This window comes from Nelumbo nucifera, chromosome 3 (assembly GCF_055504915.1).
Source record: "Nelumbo nucifera cultivar China Antique chromosome 3, China Antique-T2T, whole genome shotgun sequence".
Lineage (NCBI taxonomy): Eukaryota > Viridiplantae > Streptophyta > Magnoliopsida > Proteales > Nelumbonaceae > Nelumbo > Nelumbo nucifera.
Window position 1 is genome coordinate 93,444,874 of NC_142651.1, and position 24,393 is coordinate 93,469,266.

General features: G+C 38.8%; 1 protein-coding gene across 3 annotated transcripts in view; it reads left to right on the forward strand.

The window, feature by feature from the left end:
- LOC104589770 (putative LRR receptor-like serine/threonine-protein kinase At1g53440) overlaps positions 1-24,393 on the forward strand; it is a 35,532-nt gene that overhangs the window by 992 nt on the left and 10,147 nt on the right. The window contains exons 2-20 of one of the 3 annotated variants that reach the window (XM_010248202.3): positions 2,131-2,302; positions 2,442-2,513; positions 2,818-2,886; positions 2,993-3,064; positions 3,152-3,223; positions 3,663-3,734; positions 3,809-3,880; positions 4,009-4,080; positions 4,218-4,289; positions 4,375-4,446; positions 18,483-18,554; positions 18,716-18,781; positions 18,975-19,037; positions 19,127-19,165; positions 19,245-19,294; positions 19,424-19,791; positions 19,914-20,112; positions 20,189-20,323; positions 22,101-22,219. In XM_010248202.3, coding sequence (XP_010246504.1) covers positions 2,131-2,302; positions 2,442-2,513; positions 2,818-2,886; positions 2,993-3,064; positions 3,152-3,223; positions 3,663-3,734; positions 3,809-3,880; positions 4,009-4,080; positions 4,218-4,289; positions 4,375-4,446; positions 18,483-18,554; positions 18,716-18,781; positions 18,975-19,037; positions 19,127-19,165; positions 19,245-19,294; positions 19,424-19,791; positions 19,914-20,112; positions 20,189-20,323; positions 22,101-22,219 — 1,928 coding nt within the window. Of the gene's footprint in view, positions 1-1,262; positions 2,303-2,441; positions 2,514-2,817; positions 2,887-2,992; positions 3,065-3,151; positions 3,224-3,662; positions 3,735-3,808; positions 3,881-4,008; positions 4,081-4,217; positions 4,290-4,374; positions 4,447-18,482; positions 18,555-18,715; positions 18,782-18,974; positions 19,038-19,126; positions 19,166-19,244; positions 19,295-19,423; positions 19,792-19,913; positions 20,113-20,188; positions 20,324-22,100; positions 22,220-24,393 lie in introns of those variants that run through there. The other 2 variants (XM_088900868.1, XM_088900869.1) reach the window with 2 other exon arrangements.

Here is a 24,393-nt window from a genome sequence, read left to right on the forward strand (position 1 = left end):
TCCTTCGAATATGGTGTATCGGGATCAGGCTCTCTCTCTGTGTGAGGTAGGGGTGCTGACGGTTCGATTAACCGAACCGTGGGGTAATTTTCTAGACAAACCCGACATGTTCGATTTTAAAATCTAATCGAACTGAAACCGGACCGATGCAACCGGTTAATCATGGTTTGGATTTTTTTATTTTTATGTACTTAAAATTAAAAAAAAGAGGAAAAAACTTTCCTTTTGCAAATAGAGAGTGAAGAAGAGTGAACAGAATTAAGACTAAGATTAGATGAGAGATTGAGAGAGATGAATGGCTGAGACTAAGAGAGAAGAAGAAGACATTGAGGAAGAAGAAGAAGAATGATCTGATAAAGAGAATAGAGAGTGAGACAAATGGTCGCCTGGTCAAATGTTGATGATGGTGACTTGATCGTCGGAGGCCGTCGATGATTGGATTGGAGGCGAAGCACCGGAGGCCGTCGGTCCGTTGGGGAAGAAGAGAACTCAGACTGAGAGTGACCAAGAAAACTTAGAGTCTCAGAGAAGAAAGAAAGGGGAAAATAGAAACTGAAAAGGTACGGTAGGGGTAAGAGGCTTATTAGGGACAAAGGGAGAGACTGCTAGTCTGACAATGAGTTCGCCTGAGTTCACCTATTTGCTAATCTGCCAGCCTTTTGAAGAGAAAGGTTGAAAAAGCCTGAGTTATAGCCTGTTCGCCGGTCTGTCTTCAAAAGGCTGAAAGCCTGAATTAGATTTTAAAAAAATGAAAAGATAATATATAATATAACATATATATATATAATATTTATATAATATATATCATTGTATATATCAGTTGGTTCGGTTTATCGCCGGTTTTTTAAATGGTTAACCGAAACCAAATCAAAGCTACTGGTTTTTTGAAAACATCAAACCAAAACTAAACCGACCGGTTCAGTTAACCAACTTTTTAGTTTGGTTTTTCGGTTATTTTTTCACTCCTAACGTGAGGCACACGACCACCGGTAGGGGTGGATTTGATCCGAACCGAGCCTTATAGTACCAGGCTCAAACTCGGCTCGAGTCAAGAGTTCATAAGCTCGAATTCGATTTAACTCGTTTTATATTTTATTATAAAAATATTTAAAATATTTTATAAAAATAAAAATTATATATATATTTATTTTATATTTAAAAAATTAAGAATTATAATAATTAATAATTATAATATTTTTATTATATACTATTTTCTATAATTTTATTTTATATATATATATTCGAACTGCGCCACCAAAATCACTCTCCTTATTTCTGGTCCATCCGGACTCCCTACTTACAGCAGGTTACTACACCAAACAAAATAAAGGATACATGAATAAATTTCTCTTGATCTCTTCTCTGTTCAATTCCTATGATCCTAATTCCAGTTCAAAATTATTTCTTCCGTTCCGATCTTTTCGTCCTAGGAATTTCAGATCAAATAAGTTGCCAATAGATATGGACAATGGCAAGTTAAAACGAAATCTGTATTCTAAACCTTGTTATATTGTTCTTTTGCTCATGAAATCCAAGTTTGTCTATTGAATTTTTGTTTTTTCTATTGGGATATTAAAGAAAAGAAAGAAGAACCCCAATAGAAGATACAGATGGGGAAAAGTTGTTTCGACTTTCAACATTTTAAATTTGACACTCCAAAGGCTGCAAAGACTTGGAGTCACAGAATTGAAAATTTGTGGAATTGGGGGCATCATTTTTGCTGCAAGTTGCAGATAATTCTTTCTTTCTTTCTTATTTTTTTTTTGAAAGCCCTGAAAGTTTTGGAGATTCAAACCCGAAAGAAAGGTGTTATATTTATTTCGATGAAATTCAGTTGGGAATGGAATTTAAGTTCGTTCCCCCCGAATTCCATAACAACCCATGCACAGCCTCGAAAAAAGATACAGCTCGCAAACCAGCAACGAATGAACCCTATATTATTTTCTTGTGTTTTAACTTTTAAGTGCGTCGGTGGAATTTACATGTATGTTCAAAAAAATCGAAGTTCAACGATGATTGCCACTTGTTTTGGAATTTACATGTATATTGGATTTCGAGTGGACTTTAGAAAAATGGCAATCCTTGTTAAATTGCTAATGGCGATTAGCCGATTATTATCTATCTTTACAGTACAGGCGCTCCGGAAAATATCAGCAAAATTAAATAACAAATACTGGACCATCAAGTCAACCTCTTGTAGTGGAGGTTTTATTAACTCGTACAACTATGCTCGGAATATCATCAGCAATATCACCTGCGACTGTTCCTACAACGCCTTCACCGTTTGCCATATCACAAAATTGTACGTTCCCTCTCTCTCTCTCTCTCTCGTGTCTTTGAGTTTAAATGGATCAATTGTTTCCATGCATATGATCAACCAGAGAGCATATTTAATATTTGACTTTCCCATTTTAGCTTTTACTTTCTTTGGTGTATTTCAGTAAGATGGAAGGTATGAACCTAACTGGAATTCTACCCGACGAATTTGGGGATCTTCCATATTTGACAGAGATGTAAGTGCTTTTTTAACAATGGTAGTTCTGAACATGTTTTCTCAATTATTGTTTTGGTTGTTATTTAATTTGATCATCAGACTGTGATCACTGATTAGGTTGTTGCTTATATTCCATGTTCTACAATCGTGTGTATATGCCTGTATAGTGGACTCGTCTCCAGGGTCTCCCATTACGGGATTGCATACATTGTTAGGGGCTCGACAACGGCTAGAAAATATTGGCACCACTTTTCCACGCCATCTTACACCACCCTTGAAATTTTGGAAGGTTTCTAATGCAAGGTTTTGTCTTCTTAAAACAGAGATCTTATTCGCAACTATATCAATGGGACCATTCCTGTGAGTTGGACTCGGATCCCTCTAGTAACCATGTAAGCTCCAAAATCCAAATCAACTCCATTAGTTGTATTTGTAATTCTATGGCTCTAGTAGAACCAATTGATAGGGATGTCTCCACTGAAATTATTGACATTGCAGAAACCTTATTGGAAACCGCATTAGTGGATCAATTCCAGCGGAATTTGGAAGCGTTGAAACGCTTGAAGAGCTGTGAGTCATGACCAAATTAACATTATTGGTAAATTATGACAAAAAATGGTGTTTATTTATGTCTCTAATCCAAAACTGGATTCGCAGGGTCTTGGAAGATAATCAACTTGGAGGAACACTTCCTCCACAGCTTGGCAACTTAACCCGGTTGCGTAGACTGTATGATATGTTTTCATTTCCTCTTTTTTTTTTTCTTTTGTTATTCTTTTTGTTTTAATTTTTGTATACTTTGTGACAATTTCGTAATATAATGGCTTGGGTACTTGAAACAATTTTTATCGGCAACAAATCCTTGTTAAATGCCTAAACTGAGATTTTTTTTTTTTTACTTTTTCCTTTTTGAATGTTCAACTTTAACCAAGTAACTCTTGCACTTGTTGGTTCTCATTCCATATAGCTAAACCATCTCAGTATAAGTATTCAATCATTTTTCTGATTGTCATTATTTCGTAGCTCATTTTTAATTTTCTCCTTCCATGTCCTACCTCATCAATCTTAACATCCTCATATGTATAATCATTTTATGTTTGTTATTTAGTTTACTTTACTATTGTTGTTATTTTTCTTGAACTCATGTAGATTGCTCTTACTTCTGCAGTCTTCTTTCTGCTAACAACATAACAGGGCCACTCCCAGAAACATTTGGAAAACTGAAAAACTTGACAGATTTGTAAGTTGTTGCTTTTAATATTGGTAACGTACATCTTCAAATAATAGTTTCCTAAATCTGGTTACTACATGCAGTAGGATAGATGGGAACAGTATATCTGGGAGGATACCTAATTTCATTGGAAACTGGACCAAAATTAATATTCTGTGAGTACCTTTTCTGATATTCACCAATTTGTCTTTCTGTGTTTGGCAAGTTTAATCAAAACTTAAACAGAAAAAAGAATCTGTTTTCAAAGATAATTTATGTGAATTATTACTTGAAACTGTTCCAGAAATATGCAAGGAACATCCTTGGAGGGCCCTATTCCTTCTGAGATCTCCTTCTTGACAAACTTAATTCAACTGTGAGTTAATATTTCTAGTTTCTTGTAACTTCTATATCTAGTCTAGTGACTTTTCTTACTTTTAACAAGTTAAGAATAATGTGGATAGTAAATAGAACGATGATATGAATTTCTGATATGATGCTTTTAAATTTCAGGAGGGTGTCTGATTTGAATGGATCAAACATGAGTTTCCCTGACCTCAGTGGCATGAAATCCATAACTGATTTGTGAGATGAAATATGCATGGTGTAATTGTGTAATAGTTTGTGGTTCTTTTCACTCATGACGCATTTTGTTTTGTTGTGTTAATAGGATACTCAGAAATTGCATGATTACAGGACAAATCCCTGACTACATCAGTGAAATGAAAAATATAATAAGATTGTAAGTTTCCATGGGTGGCTAACATCTTCCAGATGCTTTGTTCTGTAAACTTCTTCAGTTATCTATTAGCTTTTAGGTTTTTCTAGATTCTGAGAATTCCTAAAATATGCATCAGAGCTTAGCTTTTCAGCTTCTCAATTATGTGTTCTGATTTTGGATGCTATGTAATCACAAAGTAGTGAATCAAAGGGTTGTAAAAAAGTGATGAATCAAGGTAATTTCACTTGGATATTTAAATAATTGAGGCAGTTGAGAATGCCTACAAACTAGAAATTCACAATTTCCTATCTGCTTACTAGGATCTTGCATTGAACTAGCGTTCCATTACTGGTTGAGTAGCAACAATTGCAACTATAGATTGTGAAGGTTAAGGATGAAGAAAGGGATGGTGAGAATTTTTTATGCTGTCTTATACATCCCATTGGAGTATTATTAATCTAATAGAACAATAAACTAGAAGAATAAAATGCCCTTAAGAACTACAATTAATACTACATAAATAACAGAATACCAATACCATCATCATCTAAGCTACTAAGCCTTGTCCTAACTATATGGGATCAGCTGCATGTTTGCCTCCATGTCCTTTTCAGTGCCATATCCATCATTAAATTATGAGTGCTTAAATCATTTCTTACTGCTTCCACCCAAGTCTTTTAAGATCTGCCCCTATCTCTTCTAGCCCCTTCAACTTGTAACTGATCACTTTTTACTTACAGGTGCTGTAGATGGTCTTCTTTGCACATACCAAATCATCTCAATCTACCATCTCAACAGAAATAAATACCCTTATATGTTTCATTGCAATATTATTAATTTAAAAGCAGGATAAACCATAGGAGTAAAATGCCAATAAGAAGTAAAAACAAAACAAAGAGCCATTACTTGCTGCAATGGTAAGATCTTTGTCTGACAGGTGTGAGAATGAAGGTTTGAGTCTATGAGTGGCCACTTAATACTGAAAATGCTAAAGGTCAGGTCCATGTCCAATACACACCTTCCAAGACCTAGGATAGCCATGACCACTAGTCTAGCATTGGGTAATGTCCTTTTATTTCAATACTCTTCCTTGAGTAGGGACAATTTGACTAACAGCTTAGATGGGATTGGGTGCTGTGGTTGTGAATGTATCTTCCAGGTGGGTTGCTATATTAAGGTGTGGGTAGCCTTTTTGTTTTAAAGGCCTCTGTCATCTCTATATTTTCTGCTTCCTCTTTTGATTATTTTGAAAGTTATCTATTATCGAAAACAAAATAATTGACGAGAAAACCAGACTAGAAGGGAGTGGTAAATATGTAGAAGAAAGCCTTGCTCCAAGCATTCAATAATACTAAACCAAATAATATGGGGATTGATGAAACCTCACTTTTTATATTGTTAAAATATTTTAGTTGTTGGTGTTAGGGTCTGTTTGGCTAGTTAAAGTGTTTTTTTTATTTCGTTTTTCACTTCTGTTATGTCTGTTATTGTACTCAGGGGCACAAGGGCCTTTTCCCTTGTTATTTCTGCCGCCCTAGATATATTATAATAAAGGCTGGGCGCCGCCAGCACTGTTACATTGCAAATTCCTTCTCTTCTCTTCTCTTCTCTCTTCTCTCTTCTCTCTTCTCTCTTCTTCTTCTCTTCTCTTCTCTTCCTCTTATTTCTGGCCGGCCATACTGTCAAGATGGTATCAGAGCGGGAATACTGACTAAAGAGAGCAGATTGATCAACCTTTACTGAGAGAACAAATCGAACAGACTTGCTGAACCTGGGTGGAACAGAGATCTGAATCTGGACTGAGGAAAACAGCTCTACAACTGGTACAGTTCTTCCGTTTCCCCTTCTTTACCCTCCTTGGTCATGTACCAAGTGAAAACCAAATGAATCTGGGTTGCTGAATGCTGTCGGATCGGTATACCTCTGTTTTTTTTTGGATCGTGTGATCCTGTTCATGTGTGACGACTGTAGGTCAAGGATGACCTGTCATCTCAATATTTTGACTTGATTATAAGTGATAATGATCTCTCCTGCTGATTAATGGCTTTAGACATTCTGGAAGGCTGGTAGGTTGGGACTGCTAAAACCGTACAGGTCTGAAATCTTCCGAATATTGCCTCTGTTTTGTCCTGGATTTGGTACTGTTTGTACTCAGCCTGTTTTTAAACCCAAGTGTGTGGGTGTGGACTGAGTGGAGCATTGTTTTGTGGAGTAAGGAGGGGTCCTAAGTCCGGTGTTTGGGACTGATTATCTGTTTTGACCATGTTGTCTGATAATTCTGCTACTTCCGAGATTTCAGGGAGCCACAATGGAGTGAGTGGGTGAATGGATATGAGTTTTCCCACGGCTGTTATTCCCTTTGATGGTCTGAACTACCTTGAGTGGTCTAGGGGAATAAAACTCTACATCACTGCTAGGGGGAAAATAGGATACATCAATGGGAGAGTGAAGGAACCGAAGTATGGAAGTGCTGAATATGATAGGTGGAACCAAGAGAATAGTATGGTGATGTCTTGGCTCTTGGTTTCCATGCTGCCACAAGTAAGGAAGACTTTTATGTGGGCTGAAACTGCTTGTGAGATATGGGAACAAGTGAAGTCCACCTATTCAGAGTAGAGACACTATGCCAAGATATATCAACTGCAAGCTGAATCCTCTACTTGCAAGCAGGGGGAGAGGAGTCTCTCGATGTACTATTCTAATTTGACATCGATATGAAAAGAACTTGATCACTATCAGAATGTGAATTGGAAGTGTGATGAAGATGCAAAGGCATATAAGTCACTTGTATCTCAGCAACGAGTTTTTGCCTTCTTCTTAGGGCTGAATCCTTTGTATGAGTCCATCAGTTTGCAGATCTTGGGTAGTAAAGACTTGCCATCACTTCAGGAGGTGTATGCCTTGGTGTAGTCAGAAGAGAGTAGAAGAAGTGTGATGAATGGTGTAGAAGGAGAGTCAGTTGCCCTAGCTGTCCGGGGAAATTCAGATACAATTGTTGGAGGTGTTTTTAAAAAAGGTGACTCAGAAAAAAACAGATGATAAGAGCAAACTTTGGTGCACTAATTGCCAGAAGACACGACACACGAGAGATGCATGTTGGGATCTCCATGGAAAACCTAAATGGGCACAGGATTTGGGTAAGATGTCAACACTTGATCAGGGCAAGAAACTAGGCCAGTAGAATCAAAAAGGTATAACTCAACTAATATTGCGTCGACAGAGACTAGTCCTTTGGTAACTTAGGAGAGGTATCCCAGTTCTGACCCTAAGGAAGATATTATCAACTCCTTTCGTGAACATTTGGAATTGTATGGTAGGACTCTCCGCCAGATGGATTCTGGTCCTACTCCCTCTACCTCGTTTGTGTCTACATCAGGTAATGCTGCCACAACCTTCCATGTGTCATCTCCTACCACTGATTCTCCTTGGATTATTGACTCCGGAGCCTCAAACCACATGACCGGTAAGTCAAATTTGTTTCAGACATAACCTTCTCTCTGGGAGAGATAAGGTAAGACTAACTGATGGTTCTTTTTCTACCATACCTGGCCGAGGTACCATACCTCTCCCACTAGGCCTTACCCTTCCTAATGTACTGCATGTTCTGAAATTACCTATTAATTTGCTATCCATTAGTAGTCTAACTCACTCCTTGAACTGCTCAGTCACTTTTTTTTCGTCTTCATGTGTGTTTCAGGATTTGGCCTCGGGGAAGATGATTGGTAGAGGAAGCATGGTGGATGGTCTCTACGTGTTGGAGAATAATGCTGGTCTTGTGGCTACAGAGTCCATGAGTTCGTCAAGTGAGAGTCAAGTCTATTTATGGCATAGTCGTCTAAGTCATCTTTCTTTTGAGTCTGTAATGATTTATGGAGAGTGGGGGAGAGAGAGAGAGAGAGAGAAAGAGAAGAGAAAGAGAAGAGAAAGAGAGGTACGATTTGAGAGAAAAGGATACTACTGGCTGTCGCCAGTCTTCTTATTTATATTAACTTAATAAAGGAATAGAAATTACAAGTATGCCCTTGGCGACACATCTTAGAACAAAAATAATAAGATAAAAAAGACAAGTAACTAACTGACAGTATCCTAAGAAGTTAGCCTACTAACAACAGCTATAAAGTAACAATTAAATAAGCCTTACAACACTCCCCCTCAAGTTGGGCTGAATATATCTATCATGCCCAGCTTGTCACATAACTCATTGTGCCGCGAGCATGGAAGCCCCTTTGTGAGAACATTAGCAAGTTGTTCCTTGGAATTGACATAAGGAATGCAAATTTCCCTTTTCTCCAATTTCTCCCTTATGAAGTGTTTGTCCACCTCAATGTGCTTGGTCCTCTCATGTAGGACAGGGTTGCTGGCGATGTTTATTGCAGCCTTGTTGTCACAGTAAAGGGACATAGGACTATGAACAACAACTCCAAGCTCCCCTAGAAGATTCTTTAGCCAAAGGACTTCAGCCACCCCATGTGCCATAGCTCTATATTCAACTTCCACGCTTGACCTTGCTACCACACTTTGTTTCTTGCTTTTCCAGGTCACCAGATTTCCTCCCACAAATGTGCAATACCCACTAGTGGACTTTCTGTCATCCACAACTCCTGCTCAATCAGCATCTGTAAAGACTTTCACCTTTAGGTGATTGTGTTTACTGAATAGTAGGCCTGTTCCGGGATATTTCTTCAAGTATCTAAGAACTCTCTCTGCTGCCTCCATGTGTGGTTTCTTAGGAGAGTGCATGAACTGGCTTAAGACCCCAACGGAATAGGCAATGTCTGGACAGGTCATGGACAAATAAATCAGCTTCCCCACTAACCTCTAGAACTGTTTCACATCTTTCAGAGGTTCACCAACACAGTCACCTAACTTGTGGTCCGCATCCATAGGAGTATCTGTCGGCCTTGCACCTAATTTGCCTATAACCTGTAATAGATCAAGGGTGTATTTTCTTTGAGAGACAAAGATACCCTTTTCTGAGCGAGCAACTTCAATCCCAAGGAAATACTTCAGGGGGCCTAGATCTTTCACTTCAAATTTAGACGCAAGGAATTGTTCCAAGTTTTGTATCTCTAAGCTCCAACTTCCTGTAATGATGGTATCATCCACATATACTATCAATACAGCAACCTGTTCCTGACATCTCTTCACAAAGAGTGTATGATCAGACTGACATTGTTTGAAGCCCATTTGTTGAACTGCCATGTGAAACTTACTGAACCAGGCTCTGGGAGACTGTTTTAAGCCATAAAGAGACTTCCGCAGCTTGCACACCTTATTTTCACTCCCCTTGGCACAGAATCCAGGGGGTTGAACCATGTATACTTCCTCCTCTAAGTCACCATTCAGAAAAGCATTCTTTATGTCCAGTTGATGCAATTCCCAATCAAGATTAGCAGCTAAGGACAAGAGAACCCTAATTGAGTTCATCTTAGCCACTGGGGCAAAAGTCTCATCATAGTCAACCTCGTATACTTGTGTGTACCCTTTGGCTACTAATCTTGCTTTGTATTTTTCAACTGTTCCATCTGTCTTGTGCTTAACCGTGAACACCCATTTACACCCCACAGGGTCTTTCCCCTTTGGAAGATCTACCAATTCCAAGTCTGATTTTTGTGAAGAGCATTAATCTCCTCCTTCATGGCATCTGTCCATTCAGGGCATTTTAAGGCTTCTGCAACATTTCTAGGAACAGGGGTGCAATCGATTGTAGATAGGAAGGCATGGTATGAGGGGGAAATGTGACCATAGGAGACAAAATGGGCAATAGGGTGTTTGGTAGTGCATGACCTGACTCCCTTTCGTTGGGCAATAGGAATGTCGAGGTCATCCACATTAGGAGCAGGGTTAGGGGGTGGATTTACCTCCTAGGAGTCTAATGGTGTCGGTTGCTCTGTGTTTGGCTGCTCCATATTTCTATCACACCGCTGATCTCTACGACGTGTACGTTGGAAGACAGGGAAGGGAGTAAGGTCTGGAATAGAAGGAAGAGATACCTGAACCTACTTCTCCTCTTCCACACTACTACTCTCCCCCTGAGGAAAAGAAGGGAAGAATGGCTCAGACTCAAAGAACACATCCATAGACACAAAAAACTTACGACTAACTGATCAAAGCACCGATACCCTTTTTGAGAGGAGGGATACCCTAGAAAGACACAAAGAATGGACCGAGGGTCTAACTTACCTCGGGATGGAGACAAGTCATGGACAAAGGCACGACAACCAAAGACTCTCATGGGGATGGAAAATAAAGGAGACTGGGGGTACAATAACTGATGAGTGGCCATGTAGTTTAGCACCTTGGAGGGCATGCGATTGATGACATAAGCAGCTGCAAGTATAGAATCCACCCAAAACCTTTTTGTAACATTCATGTGTAACATCATCCCGTGAGCTACCTCAAGGAGGTGTCTGTTTTTTCTTTCTGCAACACCATTTTGTTGTGGTGTTCTGGCGCATGAGCTCCTATGAATTGATCCGTGGGAGGCAAAGAACTCATTGAGCTCCCCATGGAAGTATTCCTTTGCATTATCAGATTGGAAGATCAGTATTTCAACATGGAACTGCGTAAACACCATCCTCTGGAATTCTTTCACTATCTTTGGAACTTCGTCTCTACTACGCATAGGAATTACCCATGTATAGCAAGAGTAATCATCGATCAATGTGATAAAGTACTTATATCCGCCCTCAGAGATTACAATGGTAGGCCCCCATACATCAGAATACACAACATGAAAAGGAACATTTGATCTTTTATTACTTGAGTGAAAAGTTGTTCTACACTGTTTGCTCAACTGACACGTTCGACACATGAACTCTGATACTGAACATGACTTAAATAAAATTGGAAACAAAGACTTCATTATTTCAAAAGAAGCATGACCTAAATGACTATGCCACAAAAAAATTTGACTGACTATGTGACTCTGAGGATGACACCGAGAGACCAACTTTGTTGTTGAGAATGTAGAGACCATCCACTAGGCTTCCTCTACCAATCGTCCTCCCAGAAGTTAGGTCCTGAAAAATACATGAGTTAGTAAAAAAGGTCACGCTACAGTTCAAGGAGCTTGTAATGCTATTAATTGAAAGCAAATTTATAGGAAATCGAGGGACATGCAATACACAATTCAGGTTAAGGCCATGGGGAAGAGATAGTGATCCTTGGCCTGCAATGGAGGAAAAAGAACCGTTTGCAAGTCTCACTCTATCCCTTCCTGACAAAAGGCTATAAGACTGAAACAAGTTCGGCTTACCGGTCATGTGGTTGGAGGCCCCTGAGTCAATGATCCAAGGGGATTCCGTGGGAGTAACATGGAATGCAGAAGACGTATTACCTAAAGTAGATGCAAATAAAGTAGAGGGAGTACCGGTGACTGAGCTGTCCATTTTCTGCAAAGCCTTACCATAAGAATCCAGGTGCTCTCTGAAGGAATTCATTATATCTTCCTTGGGGTCAGACTTATTAGGGTGGTCCCGGGTACTACCGGCGACCTGAGTATCTTGGGTTGCCACATGTGCATTGTTCATTTTCTTCTGACCTTGACCTTTCTCCTGTTCTTGATTCTTTGCTGCCCACTTGGGTTTCCCGTGGATATCCCAACAAGTGTCACGTGTATGTCGTCAACACCGATAGTGGGTACAGAACAACTTATCTTTATCATCAGTCTTCTTAGTGTCACTTTTCTTTCTCGTGGAATTATTATTCATTACAGCCAAAGCAACTTGTTGCTCCCCCTCAGCTGTAACCATTACATTCCGCCTGCTTTCTTCTGATTGAACAAGGGAGTATACCACGTGAACCGTAGGCAACTCTTTACTTCCTAGGATCTGTACCCTCAACGGCCCATATGCAGAGTTCAGTCCCAACAAGAAAGCAAACACACGTTGTTGAGAGACCAGCTTCCTGTAGGTCTTAGCATCATCATCATGTTTCCACTCTATAGCCTGATAATGATTCAATTCTTTCCATATGGAGGTAAGGGCTGAATAATATGAAGACAAACTACGGTTTCCTTGTTTACATGTTGAGGATTCAGCTGGTAAACCTTGGCATAGTGCCTCTGCTCAGAATAGGTAGTTCTGGCCTGTTCCAGATCTCACTAGCGGTGTCTGCCCACATAAAGTTCTTCTTCACATCAGGTTCCATGGCTGCGAGGAGCCAAGACATCACCATACTGTTTTCTTGGTCCCACCTATCATGTTCAGTCGTCTCACCCTTGGGTTCTTTCACCCTTCCATTAATGTAACCAGCTTTACCCCTTGCCGTTACATAGAGTTTTACACTCTTAGCCCACTCCAGGTAGTTCAGACTGTTTAAGGGGGTAATTGGCATGGGAAAAACCATGTTTTCACCTCCCATATCCACTGTTCTATGGGTTGGTGTAGCCCCCGATGAAGCTGATTCATAATTTGCCATCGGATACTACTGAAAAAGAATCCAAACACCACCCAACTACATTGGAGCCACAATCAGAATACCAATCCTCAAGGAATTTACTTCTAGGATGTGAGCAAGAGAACAAAAACCACTGCTGAAAACAACTCTGAGAAGGTTCAGTCAACACAACCAGTCATTAAACCAGCCCGGTAATCAGTTCAACACCACCAAGACAGACATTACTATCAGCCTGACTGTAGTTCATACAGTCTAACCATCCAACATCCAAACAAATACCTATATAACCAAGGAATGAGCCCTACACACCATCGGCCAAAGAGGACTGAAACAAAAAAACACACCTGTTCAGCACTTGTACGAAGGTGCTAACCTGAATTTGGCTTCTCAGCATCGAACAGAGGAGGAAGAGAGTCTGTACCAGCATCACCCTTCTCCGACTAGGGTTTTTTTGGTATTACGACCAAGGAAAAAAAACCACAGAAACTGCCGCCAGAAAGCTGCTAGGGTTTCCACAGAAACTGCTGCCAGAAAGCTGCTAGGGTTTCCATAGAAACTGCCACCAGAAACTGCTGGGGTTTCCACCAGAAATCTACTAGGGTTTCCCTATCTTCCACGTCCAAAACTTTTAAAGAAGAAGACCTTGCTTAAAACAGGAGGGATTGTTGGTCTTTTACAGCCCAGAAAACCTGCTCTGATACCATGTAATGATTTATGGAGAGTGGGAGAGAGAGAGAGAGAGAAAGAGAAGAGAAAGAGAAGAGAAAGAGAGGTACGATTTGAGAGAAAAAGATACTACTGGCTGTCGCCAGTCTTCTTATTTATATTAACTTAATAAAGGAATAGAAATTACAAGTATGCCCCTGGCGGCACATTTTAGAACTAAAAATAATAAGAAAAAAAAAGACAAGTAACTAACTAATAGTATCCTAAGAAGTCAGCCTACTAACAACAGCTATAAAGTAACAATTAAATAAGCCTTACAACAGAGTCATTAAAAGTTATGTTTCCAAAGTTGTTTGAGTCCTTGTCAATGAGTTAGTTACAGTGTCAGACTTGTCAATTGAGTAAGCATTGTAGAAGTTCTTTACCTTTGCGGAATAAAAGATCTGAATTTCCATTTCATATTGTTTATCTGATGTTTGGGGCCCTGTTACTCTACCTACTGAGGCTGGCTATAAGTACTTCATTACCTTGATTGATGATTATTCTAGATACACTTGTGTTTACCCTATGCGATCTCGAGATGAAGTGCCAAAAATTGTGAAAGATTTTCAACGCATGGCGTTCACTCAGTTCCAAACGGAAATCCATATCTTCCAGTCGGACAATGCGAAGGAATATTTCCATAGTGATCTCACGGAGTTTTTTGCTTTGAGTGGGTCACTTCAACGAAGCTCTTGTGCCAGGACACCCCAACAAAATGGTGTAGCTGAACGGAAGAACCGCCACCTTCTCGAAGTAGCTCGTGGCTTATTAATTCATATGAATGTGCCAAAACAGTTTTGGATGGATGCAGTCTTGTGTGCTACATATATCATCAATCACATGCCCTCTCGGCTACTAGAGTATAAGGCCCCACATAAGCTTTTGTTCCCTATAGCCCCGTTGTCCACCATTCCGATGCGTGTTTTTGGGTGTCGTTGCTTTGTCCATAACCTGTCCCCTACTCGTGGTAAGCTTGATCCTCGGGCTATTCCTTGTGTTTTTCGTGGTTACCCTTTATCTCAAAAGGGGTATCGCTGCTATGATCCCACCTCTCGTAAGTACTATGTCTCCATTGATGTATCATTCTTTGAGAATCAACCTTTTTTCTTGGTTCCTCCTCCATTCTGGGTTTTTCATCGTTGCCATAAAAGCCAACAGAGTTCAAGAGCCGTGGAACCTGACACTATGCAACCAACATCATCGGATTCACCCGAGGCAAATCCGTCTCATCAGCCAGGTACACTTGCTCCTGTTGATATGTCTGTTCCTCTAAATGTTGATTCACCTGTCATCAATGATCTTAATATTCCTATTGCTAAGAGAAAGGGTGTTAGGTCTTATACCACTAATCATCCTATCTCTAATTTTGTGTCCTATGATCATGTTTCACCTTCATACCGTGCCTTCCTCTCTTCTGTGGATAGTGTTGTCCCCGTTCCTAAGAATGTGGCAGAAGCTTTATCTAAACCTGAATGGACAGATGCAATGCAGGAAGAAATTGATGCTTTACACAAAAATGACACTTGGGAGTTGGTAGACCTTCCTGAAGGGAAGGAACCAGTGGGTTACAAGTGGGTGTTCATAGTGAAACACAAGGCTGATGGAACTGTTGAAAGGTACAAGGCTAGACTGGTAGCAAGAGGCTTTACACAGGTATATGGAGTGGACTATGCAGAGACTTTTGCTCCAGTAGCCAAGATGAACTCTATCAGGATTCTTCTTTCATTGGCAACAAATCTTGACTTGGAACTTCACCAATTGGACATCAAAAATGCTTTCTTGAATGGCGACTTGGAAGAGGAAGTGTACATGACCCAACCCCCAGGGTTCTGTGCCAAAGGCAGTGAACAAAAGGTGTGCAGGTTAAAAAAATCTTTATATGGGTTGAAACAATCACCTCGGGCTTGGTTTAGTAAGTTCCATTTAGCAGTTCAATAGATGGGGTTCAAACAATGCCAGTCAGATCATACTCTATTTGTGAAAAGAGGTGAAGGTAAAATTGCAGCTCTTATTGTATATGTGGATGACATAGTGATCATAGGAGATTGGGAGGCTGAAATACGGAGACTAAAAAAATTCTTAGCCACTCAATTTGAGGTGAAAGATCTAGGCCCCTTACGTTACTTCCTTGGAATTGAAGTTGCCTGCTCTCATAAGAGCATCTTTATTTCCCAACGGAAATATGTACTAGATCTACTAGAAGATACAGGCAAGTTGGGGGTAAAACCAATTGATTCACCAATTGAATCTAATCATCATTTGGGAGACAGTCAGGGAGAGTTTTTGAAAGATGTGAAGAAGTTCCAGAGACTCGTGGGGAGACTTTTGTATTTGTCTATGACCAGGCCTGATATTGCCTATGTAGTGGGTGTCCTTAGTCAATTCATGCACAACCCTAGGACAACTCACTTTGAAGCTGCAGAGAGGATCTTGAGATACCTTAAGAAGTTTCCCGGAGCTGGTTTGTTGTTCCAGAAACATGGTCACTTAAAGGTGGAAGTATATACTGATGCAGATTGGGCAGGAGCAGTCAATGACCGAAAGTCTACCAGTGGGTATTGTGCCTTTGTAGGAGGAAACCTGGTCACATGGAGAAGTAAAAAACAAAGTGTGGTGGCTAGATCTAGTGTTGAAGCAGAGTATAGAGCGATGGCTCATGGGGTTGCTGAAATCATGTGGATAAGAAATCTGTTAGGTGAACTGGGTTTCGTAGTGAGCAATCCTATGTCACTCTACTGTGACAATAAAGCTGCCATCAATATTGTTACTAATCCAGTCCCGCATGATAGGACGAAACACATTGAAGTGGACAAGCATTTTATCAGAGAGAAACTTGAAAATGGAGAAGTGTGTACACCATATGTCAGCTCAGAAGAACAACTTGCAAATATCTTCACCAAAGGTCTTCATCATGTGCGGCACAAAGATTTGTGTGACAAGTTGGGTGTGGTTGACATCTATGCTCCAACTTGAGGGGAAGTGTTAAAATATTTTAGTTGTTGGTGTTAGGGTCTGTTTGGTTAGTTAAAGTGTTTTTTTATTTCGTTTTCACTTCTGTTATGTCTGTTATTGTACTCAGGGGCACAATGGTCTTTTCCCTTGTTATTTCTGCCGCCCTATATATATTATAATAAAGGCTGGCACCGCCAGCACTGTTACATTGCAAATTCCTTCTCTTCTCTTCTCTTCTCTCTTCTCTCTTCTTCTTCTTCTTCTCTTCTCTTCTCTTCCTCTTATTTCTGGCCGGCCATACTGTGAAGATATATATTTTCACAAAAGGGTTCTGAAAACATCAGCAGTTAACCACTTTGATCAGGAGCTTTAGAAAAGAATATTCTCCCTTGTTGCTCTTTCTGTTACACCAAGTTACAACTAAAGTTGTAAGTTTAGGGAATACAGATTATGTGAAGACAGGGATTGTGCATTACTATCTTAACATAGTATCACTACTGGAATAAAAATACATATTTCTATGAATAGTAATTTAATTTGTGCAACAAAGTAATTGGTTCAGACTCTTCCGATTCTTTAAGAATTTCATAATTTTAAGCAAAAGGAATTCTGAAATTTAAATGGTTCAGTTAAAAAATTGATAAGATTCAAGTTAATGCAATAGTGTTAGTATGATCTAGGCTGAAAACTTAAATTTCTAAGTCATGGTTTCTTGATTTATATTTTATACTTATTCATGTAGAAGATCCTCTCATTGTATTGTTAAATTCATTTGTTATCTTCCCAAAATTGTTAAATTCAATGCAATAGAGTTAGTATGATCTAGGCTGAAAACTTAAATTTCTAAGTTATGGTTTCTTGATTTATATTTTATACCTATTCATGTAGAAGATCCTTTCATTGTATTGTTAAATTCATTTATTATCTTCCCAAAATTGACATTCATGTTCAACTTGTGTATAATTTCTCTTAAAATCACATCACCAGATGGAAACCTTTTGGCATAAGAGGTAATTCATGCATCATCCATGTTGTGGAATGTCTGAATTAAAAACACAAATAAATGGTAAACTGTTTCATTAAGGAGTTTTTTGGTAATAAAGCTATTTCTTTTCACACCTAGTTAGTAATGTTTTTCATCTTATGGTTTGCCAAACAAAAGGTTTTTGCATCCTTTGGTTAGGTTTTCAATTGAGCTTCGTAAAAGAATTCTTTTTTATGGAGTTCTGTTTGGAAATGAAGATTTTAAAGCACAGATGGTAATTCAGCTAGTATATTTATTAGGAAATTTCATTTGCAATCAATGTTGTAAGACTCGGACTGGACACAGAACTGGAATGGCCATCAATTCCCAAGCCAAATGGTGCAGTGTCGAATTGTATAAATAACACAAAATAAATTTTGGGGGTTACAACACATGTCTAAGATGCGGCCAGATGGTTAAAGTGCTAGTTTTAGATTCAACTGCGCAGGGTTCAAGCCTTACAGTTTGCATTTTATTCAAAATATGTGTTGGACTAGTGGTAGCATGGTTACACACGACTAAGAGGTTTGAACTTCAAATCTTCATATTGACATTTTGAAAATTGTATCAATTTAGTGACCGGGGCAGGTTGTGAAAGCTGGTTGGATTGTTGAAACCCGAATGATTTTCAACAGTTCTTCTGGGTTTTGACCAATTTGACCGATTTTCCAGATTTCTAGAAAACTGGGTATTGAAAAACCAGAACGGCCTCCAGTTCCCGGGTCTGGTGGTCCAGCCGGCCATTCCAGTGTGAGTCTTACACTCTTTTGAAGAATGTAGTTTTTGACTGGTAATTAGGGGAGTGGTCCACTCCTTTATGGTCCAACTGAACTTACCATTCTTAGGAGCTATGAAAACCTTATCATTCTATGGTTGGGAAATCCAATATGGACAAGATGCATCATGAACTCATGGTTTATATTTAAAAGGCATGTTGCCTTCATTTTTCCTCATAATAAATCTTTATTTGCAGAGACCTTTCTTCCAACAAATTGACTGGTGAAATCCCTACAAAATTTCAAGATTTTCCAAATTTAAGTAACCTGTAAGTAAATGATCATTTAGAGTAAATTAATCTAAACTCAATTTCTCTGCATGCAAAATTCTGATTTTCTTCTTAAATGTTTTGCTCCTTTATTTGTTTATTACCTTTCCTTCATAGATTCTCTAATCACAAGATAGACATGATATTGTTTATGGATGTAGGTATCTCACAAACAACTCACTAACTGGATCTGTACCATCTTGGATCATTGACAACAAAAAATATATGTGCGTACTTTTTATTAAAATATTTGAATGATATTTTCTTTGTCTTCTTCCCACATATCACTTTCCTTTTATAACTAAATTCTCTTCTAGTTCTAGACTGGTATGCCCCCTTCAACTCCTAACCACGGCTCAAGCAATTATCCATTCCATCAAGGAATTCTTTACACTGACATTCCCTAGATCTATCCTGCAGAGATATATCTTACAACAACTTTACAGGATACTCTCCACAACCTGGTTGTGAGCAAACAAACGTGTGAGTTGCTTTATGAACTGGATTTGATATCATTTTTAAGTCAATACCCTTTTTTTTCTGTAAACCTACCTTTTCATATTGATTAACAGGAAAACAGTTGCTAGTTATTCATCTCCAGAAGGCAACTTGTAAGTCACCGGTTCCTTGGTTCACTTAACTCTGAAGCTGTACAAACGGAAAAATAAATGAATCTGATTTTTTTTGTAGAGTCAATTGGTGTTTGAAGAAGGATCTCTCATGCTCTAGCAAACCCAGATGTAAGTAGTTTCTCTCTATGAGATCTTCATGTTTTTATACTTCTGGTGCTTAGTTTAGAAAAGACTGTAGAATTGAATCACAATTTCTCTTGTGATTATGACTACCTATTGTTCATCTAACAATTGCAGATCATTCCTTGTTCATTAATTGTGGTGGTCCAAAGGTTGTAATTCATGGGGAGGAATATGAAGAAGACTTGTCACCAATGAGTTCATCTGCATTTCATGCCTCTAATGAAAGATGGGCTTGTAGCACCACTGGAGATTACTTATACAGTGATCCACCCAATTTCAAAGTCCAAGCAAACACTGCTCTGAATGTGACTGACTCAGAATTATACTCAACAGCTCGCCTTTCCCCTCTGTCACTCAAGTACTATGGACTCTGCTTACGCAAGGGAAGCTATACAGTGAAGCTCCATTTTGCTGAAATTATCTATACAGAAGACCGGACATTTAGCAGCCTTGGGGAGCGTATATTTGATGTATTAATCCAAGTGAGAGATTGGCAGATTCTCATCATTATTAATGAATATAGATATCATTTTTCATTGGTTATAATCTTCTGATAATCATTGCTCCTCTTGTTGTAAAATTTGTATATTGCTTCTTATTGCAGGGAGAGATACGCTTGAAAGATTTCAACATTGCCAAAGAGGCTAATGGTGTTGGTAAAAGTAACATTCAGGAATTTAAAGATGTTTTTGTTGACGGGAGCACTCTGGAGATTCACTTATACTGGTCAGGAAAGGGGACTACTGCCATTCCAGACAGAGGTGTATATGGACCTCTTATATCAGCTATTACAGTGACACCAAGTATGTATATACATTTGCCTGCTGGGCCCCTTGCTCTCTAGAAAACTTTTTCATAATGACAATTTTTATGTTGTAGACTTCAACCCTGATACTGGGCTATCTGTTGGAGCTATTGTTGGCATTGTAGCTGCTGCATGTGTGGTTCTAATATTGATTTTAGTAACTCTTCGGATGAATGGTTACCTGGGAAGAAAGGACCTTGAGGACAATGGTAAGAAAATTCATTTAAACTTGTGTTTTATAGATCAACATAAACTCCATAAAACCCATCTTTCCTGATCAGTTTTTCTTGTCTTTTTGGTGACTAATTCATATGACAGGGACTTTGGCTTTACTCATCCAGGATAGCATGTAGCTAACATTTTGTCATTTTTTGACTATATGTCATTTGCCATGTTTGAAGTGACCAACCTCTTGTACATGTCCATATATGATGCATATACATCCCTTATGCAGCATAAAAGATACGATGTATGACAATGCAATTTAAAAATGCCTACTTTATGGTTCAGAGTAAAGCATCTAGGGTTGGAATAGAGTGGGATCAAAGGGATTCTATCATATGAAATTATGCTGGTTGACTTGGGCATGGAGAAATGTGTATGAACTAATTGAATAATAACAATGATTTAGGAATAAAATTCAAGAATCATGCAGAGGATATGTCATTAAGCTCAAAAGTTAAAATAACAAATTTAAGAATGAAGAAAGCTTTGGGTCAACTGGGGGCAGGGTTGTGTTGTCATTTTCCTTTGCATTCTCGTATATCTGATTTTTCCTCCTTTTGGTCTTTCATTAATGAATCCTTGTTATTGATCAAAAATAAATATATAAGTTTAAGGAATTTAACCTATATTTGAACAATCATTAACATCACAATATGTTGTGAAAGGTGCATATGACATTGTAAACTCTTCAAATACGATTCAAAGTGCCAAAGAGCAAAAGCTTCTTTGAAACTTCATTATTCTGTGTAAACTCGTCTTGCATCACAATATTGTGTACATATACAAGTTTTTGGTGCTGGATATCCAGGTCCAGAGAAGCTCTATAAACTATTTGACTGCAAACGAAAATTTTAGTTGGACTTGAGGTAAGCCGCATTGAAACTTCTTATACAATTTACCTACTTTTGTGTAGGCTCAATTAACCATAGAGTTCTATCTATATACCAAAAGGGCATGATACCGTAAAAACTGATAACTAATAAATTGGTATCAGAAAAGTCGTAATCAATCAATCAATCACTATTCATAAAAATTCATGAGGGGGGAGGGTCTGCTTGGTCAAAGTTCTTCCAATACCAGTATCATACCCTTCCAGCATCATAGCAATTGCCTAAACCAAAACAGGAAGCGATCCAAAAAAAAAAAAGAAATTCCAGAACTCTATAAATGGAAAGAAAAAGAAAAATGAGAAAGTAACCTAGGATCCTACTTTTACTTAACCTAGGGAGAACAATAAATTTTCTGATATCTGTCTTTCACAATGTAGATTCTGAAACACTTAAGAAAGCAGAAAAAAATAAAAAAAAGGATATTGAAGTAGAACAGAGAGTCAAAGCCTACTACTAAGAGTTGAAGAGTCCAAATATAATTTGAGGAATAAAACATGCTAATTTCCATTACTGATCATATGATATCTTCAATTTGGTCTTAACTTTCTTATACCATATTCAGCAGTTCAGGTCTCATGATTTAGGCTGTTTGCAGGGTATCAAATGAATTTCGTGAGGTTAAGAAAATGAATGCAGCTGAACACTGTCTGGTAGGACAGAAAAAGAAAATTGCCTAAAGTAGAATGATGGACTTGGAAACTTAAATCTAGTGGATTTATTTGAACCATAAATTTATAATAGAACAAAAATGAAATAACTTTTTCATGCTATTGGTTTAGGTAGTTTTTCATGAAATATTGAAAGAAAATAAACTGCAGTATTTTTTGTAGATTATATTTAATTTGTGCAAGAATTATTACTGATTTTGCAGAGCTTGGAGGACTAGAGATACAGTCAGGTTATTTCAGTTTAAAACAAATTAAATCTGCCACTGGGAACTTTGACCCTGAAAATAAGATAGGTGAAGGCGGTTTTGGACCAGTTTACAAGGTAATCATGGATGGAAAATGGTTTTCCCCCCTTCTCTATTACCCCCATCAATTTCTTCTGATATCTTAACAGGACCTGATATGTCTAGCAACCTTGTGGTTGACAGCCCTAGCTAGGCATGTCAATGGGTTGGGTCTGGCTCAGGTAATGATAGACTTAGTCCCAAACTGGTAAGAAAACACATAGACCCAATCCTCACCCAGATCCTATAGGGTCTATAAGTAATAAACCAGAACTGGCATTATTAATCAGGCTTATTGGGTCAGACCAGATAAGCCTGATCATAACTGACGGTCATTCAGATTCATAAATTTTAAAATAAACCTATTATTTCCCTTGATCTAACTTTACAATTTATCTTGTGTATTCCCTATAAAATTGTAGAGAACACTGATGTGGGCCCCACAACTGTGGTCCCCACTGTGTTTGTAGGACAATATGTGTAATTATTTGTTTCAGTCATGGTAGTGTCAGTTGGTGGTTAGTTTGTTATTTCAGTTGTTATTTATTTTAGTTTTTATTTGCTTTATTTGTCATGTAAGTACTGAGGGCAGATCTATCCTTTCCCCTATGTACTGAACATAACCTATAAATACTAAGAGAGTGGCGGCGGCAGATCATTAGAATCTGTCATTTCTTTCAAACTCTAGGTGTTCAAGACTGCTATCAGTCTTGAGCACTAATAAATTTCAGGTTCGAAGAGGAGAGAAAGTATAGAGGAAAGAGGAGAAAGAGTAGTGAGAGAGCAGTAGAACACAAACTTTGAAAGGAAGGACAGAATCTCAATCATTCTGCCGCCGCCACTTCTATTTAATATTTATAGGTTATGCTAGTTACATGAAAGGACACATCTGCCCTTGGTATTTACACAACACATAATAATATAAAATTGAAAAATAAATAACAACTAGAATAACAGCAGCTAACCCTAGGATGACTAAGTACATTCTACCCTACGAACAGAGTGGGACCACAGCTGTGGGGCCCACATCAGTGTTCTCTACACTCTCCCTCAAGTTGGGAGTAAATGTTTATCATTCCCAACTTGGATAGATCCGGCTCTAGCTTCTTTCTTAACACAGCTTTAGTGAGGATATCTGCTAGTTGCATACTGGATGTGATGTAAGGGAGGCATACTTCTTGAGATGAGACCCTCTCTCGTACAAAATGTCGGTCAACTTCAATGTGTTAGGTTCTGTCATGCTGCACTGGATTATGTGCTATGTTAATAGTTGCTTGATTATCACAATACAACATCAGGGGCTTCTCATACTCAATACCCAACTCCTCAAGTAGAGATCTTAGCCATAGGATTTCAGCCACTCCGTTAGCCATGGACCTGTATTCTGATTCAGCACTAGACCGAGAGACAACACTTTGTTTCTTACTTCTCCAGGAGACAAGGTTACCTCCCACAAGGGCACAATATCCTGAGGTAGACCTTCTGTCATCAACACTCCCAGCCCAATCGACATCCGTATAGATCTCCACCTTCATGTGGTTATTGTTCTTGAACAGTATACCCCTACCCGGGCATCTCTTCAAGTAGGCTAAAATTCTTTATTCCACAAGAAGATGTGTGGTTCTAAGAGAATGCATGTATTGGCTGACAACACTAACAACATAAGTAATATCTGGCCGAGTGAGGCAGAGATATAGGAGCTTTCCTACCAATCGCTGGAACATAACCTTGTCTTCAAGAAGCTCCCCACTCTCTGCACTAATCCTGTGGTTCTGTTCAATGGGTGTATCCGTAGGCTTGACACCTAACTTTCCAGTTTCTGCCAACAGGTCTAGGACATATTTCCTCTGAGAGATAAAGATCCCTTGTTTGGATCTAGCAAACCTCAATACCTAAAAAATACCGGAGTACACCAAGGTCTTTCACCTCAAATTCTTGATGAAGGAGCTATTTAAGGGACTCAATCTCATGGCTATCATTCCCTGTCACCACAATATCATCAACATATACTGTCAGTAGTGTCAAGGAGGACTCTACCCTCTTGATGAATAGAGTATGATCTGACTGGGCCTGTACGTAACCAAACTTCACAAGGGCTAGTCTGAATCTATCGAACCAAGCCCTAGGTGACTGCTTCAAACCATACAAAGCCTTGTTGAGCCGGCAGACCTTCTTACCTGTTTTTGCATCATAGAATCCAGGAGGCAAACAC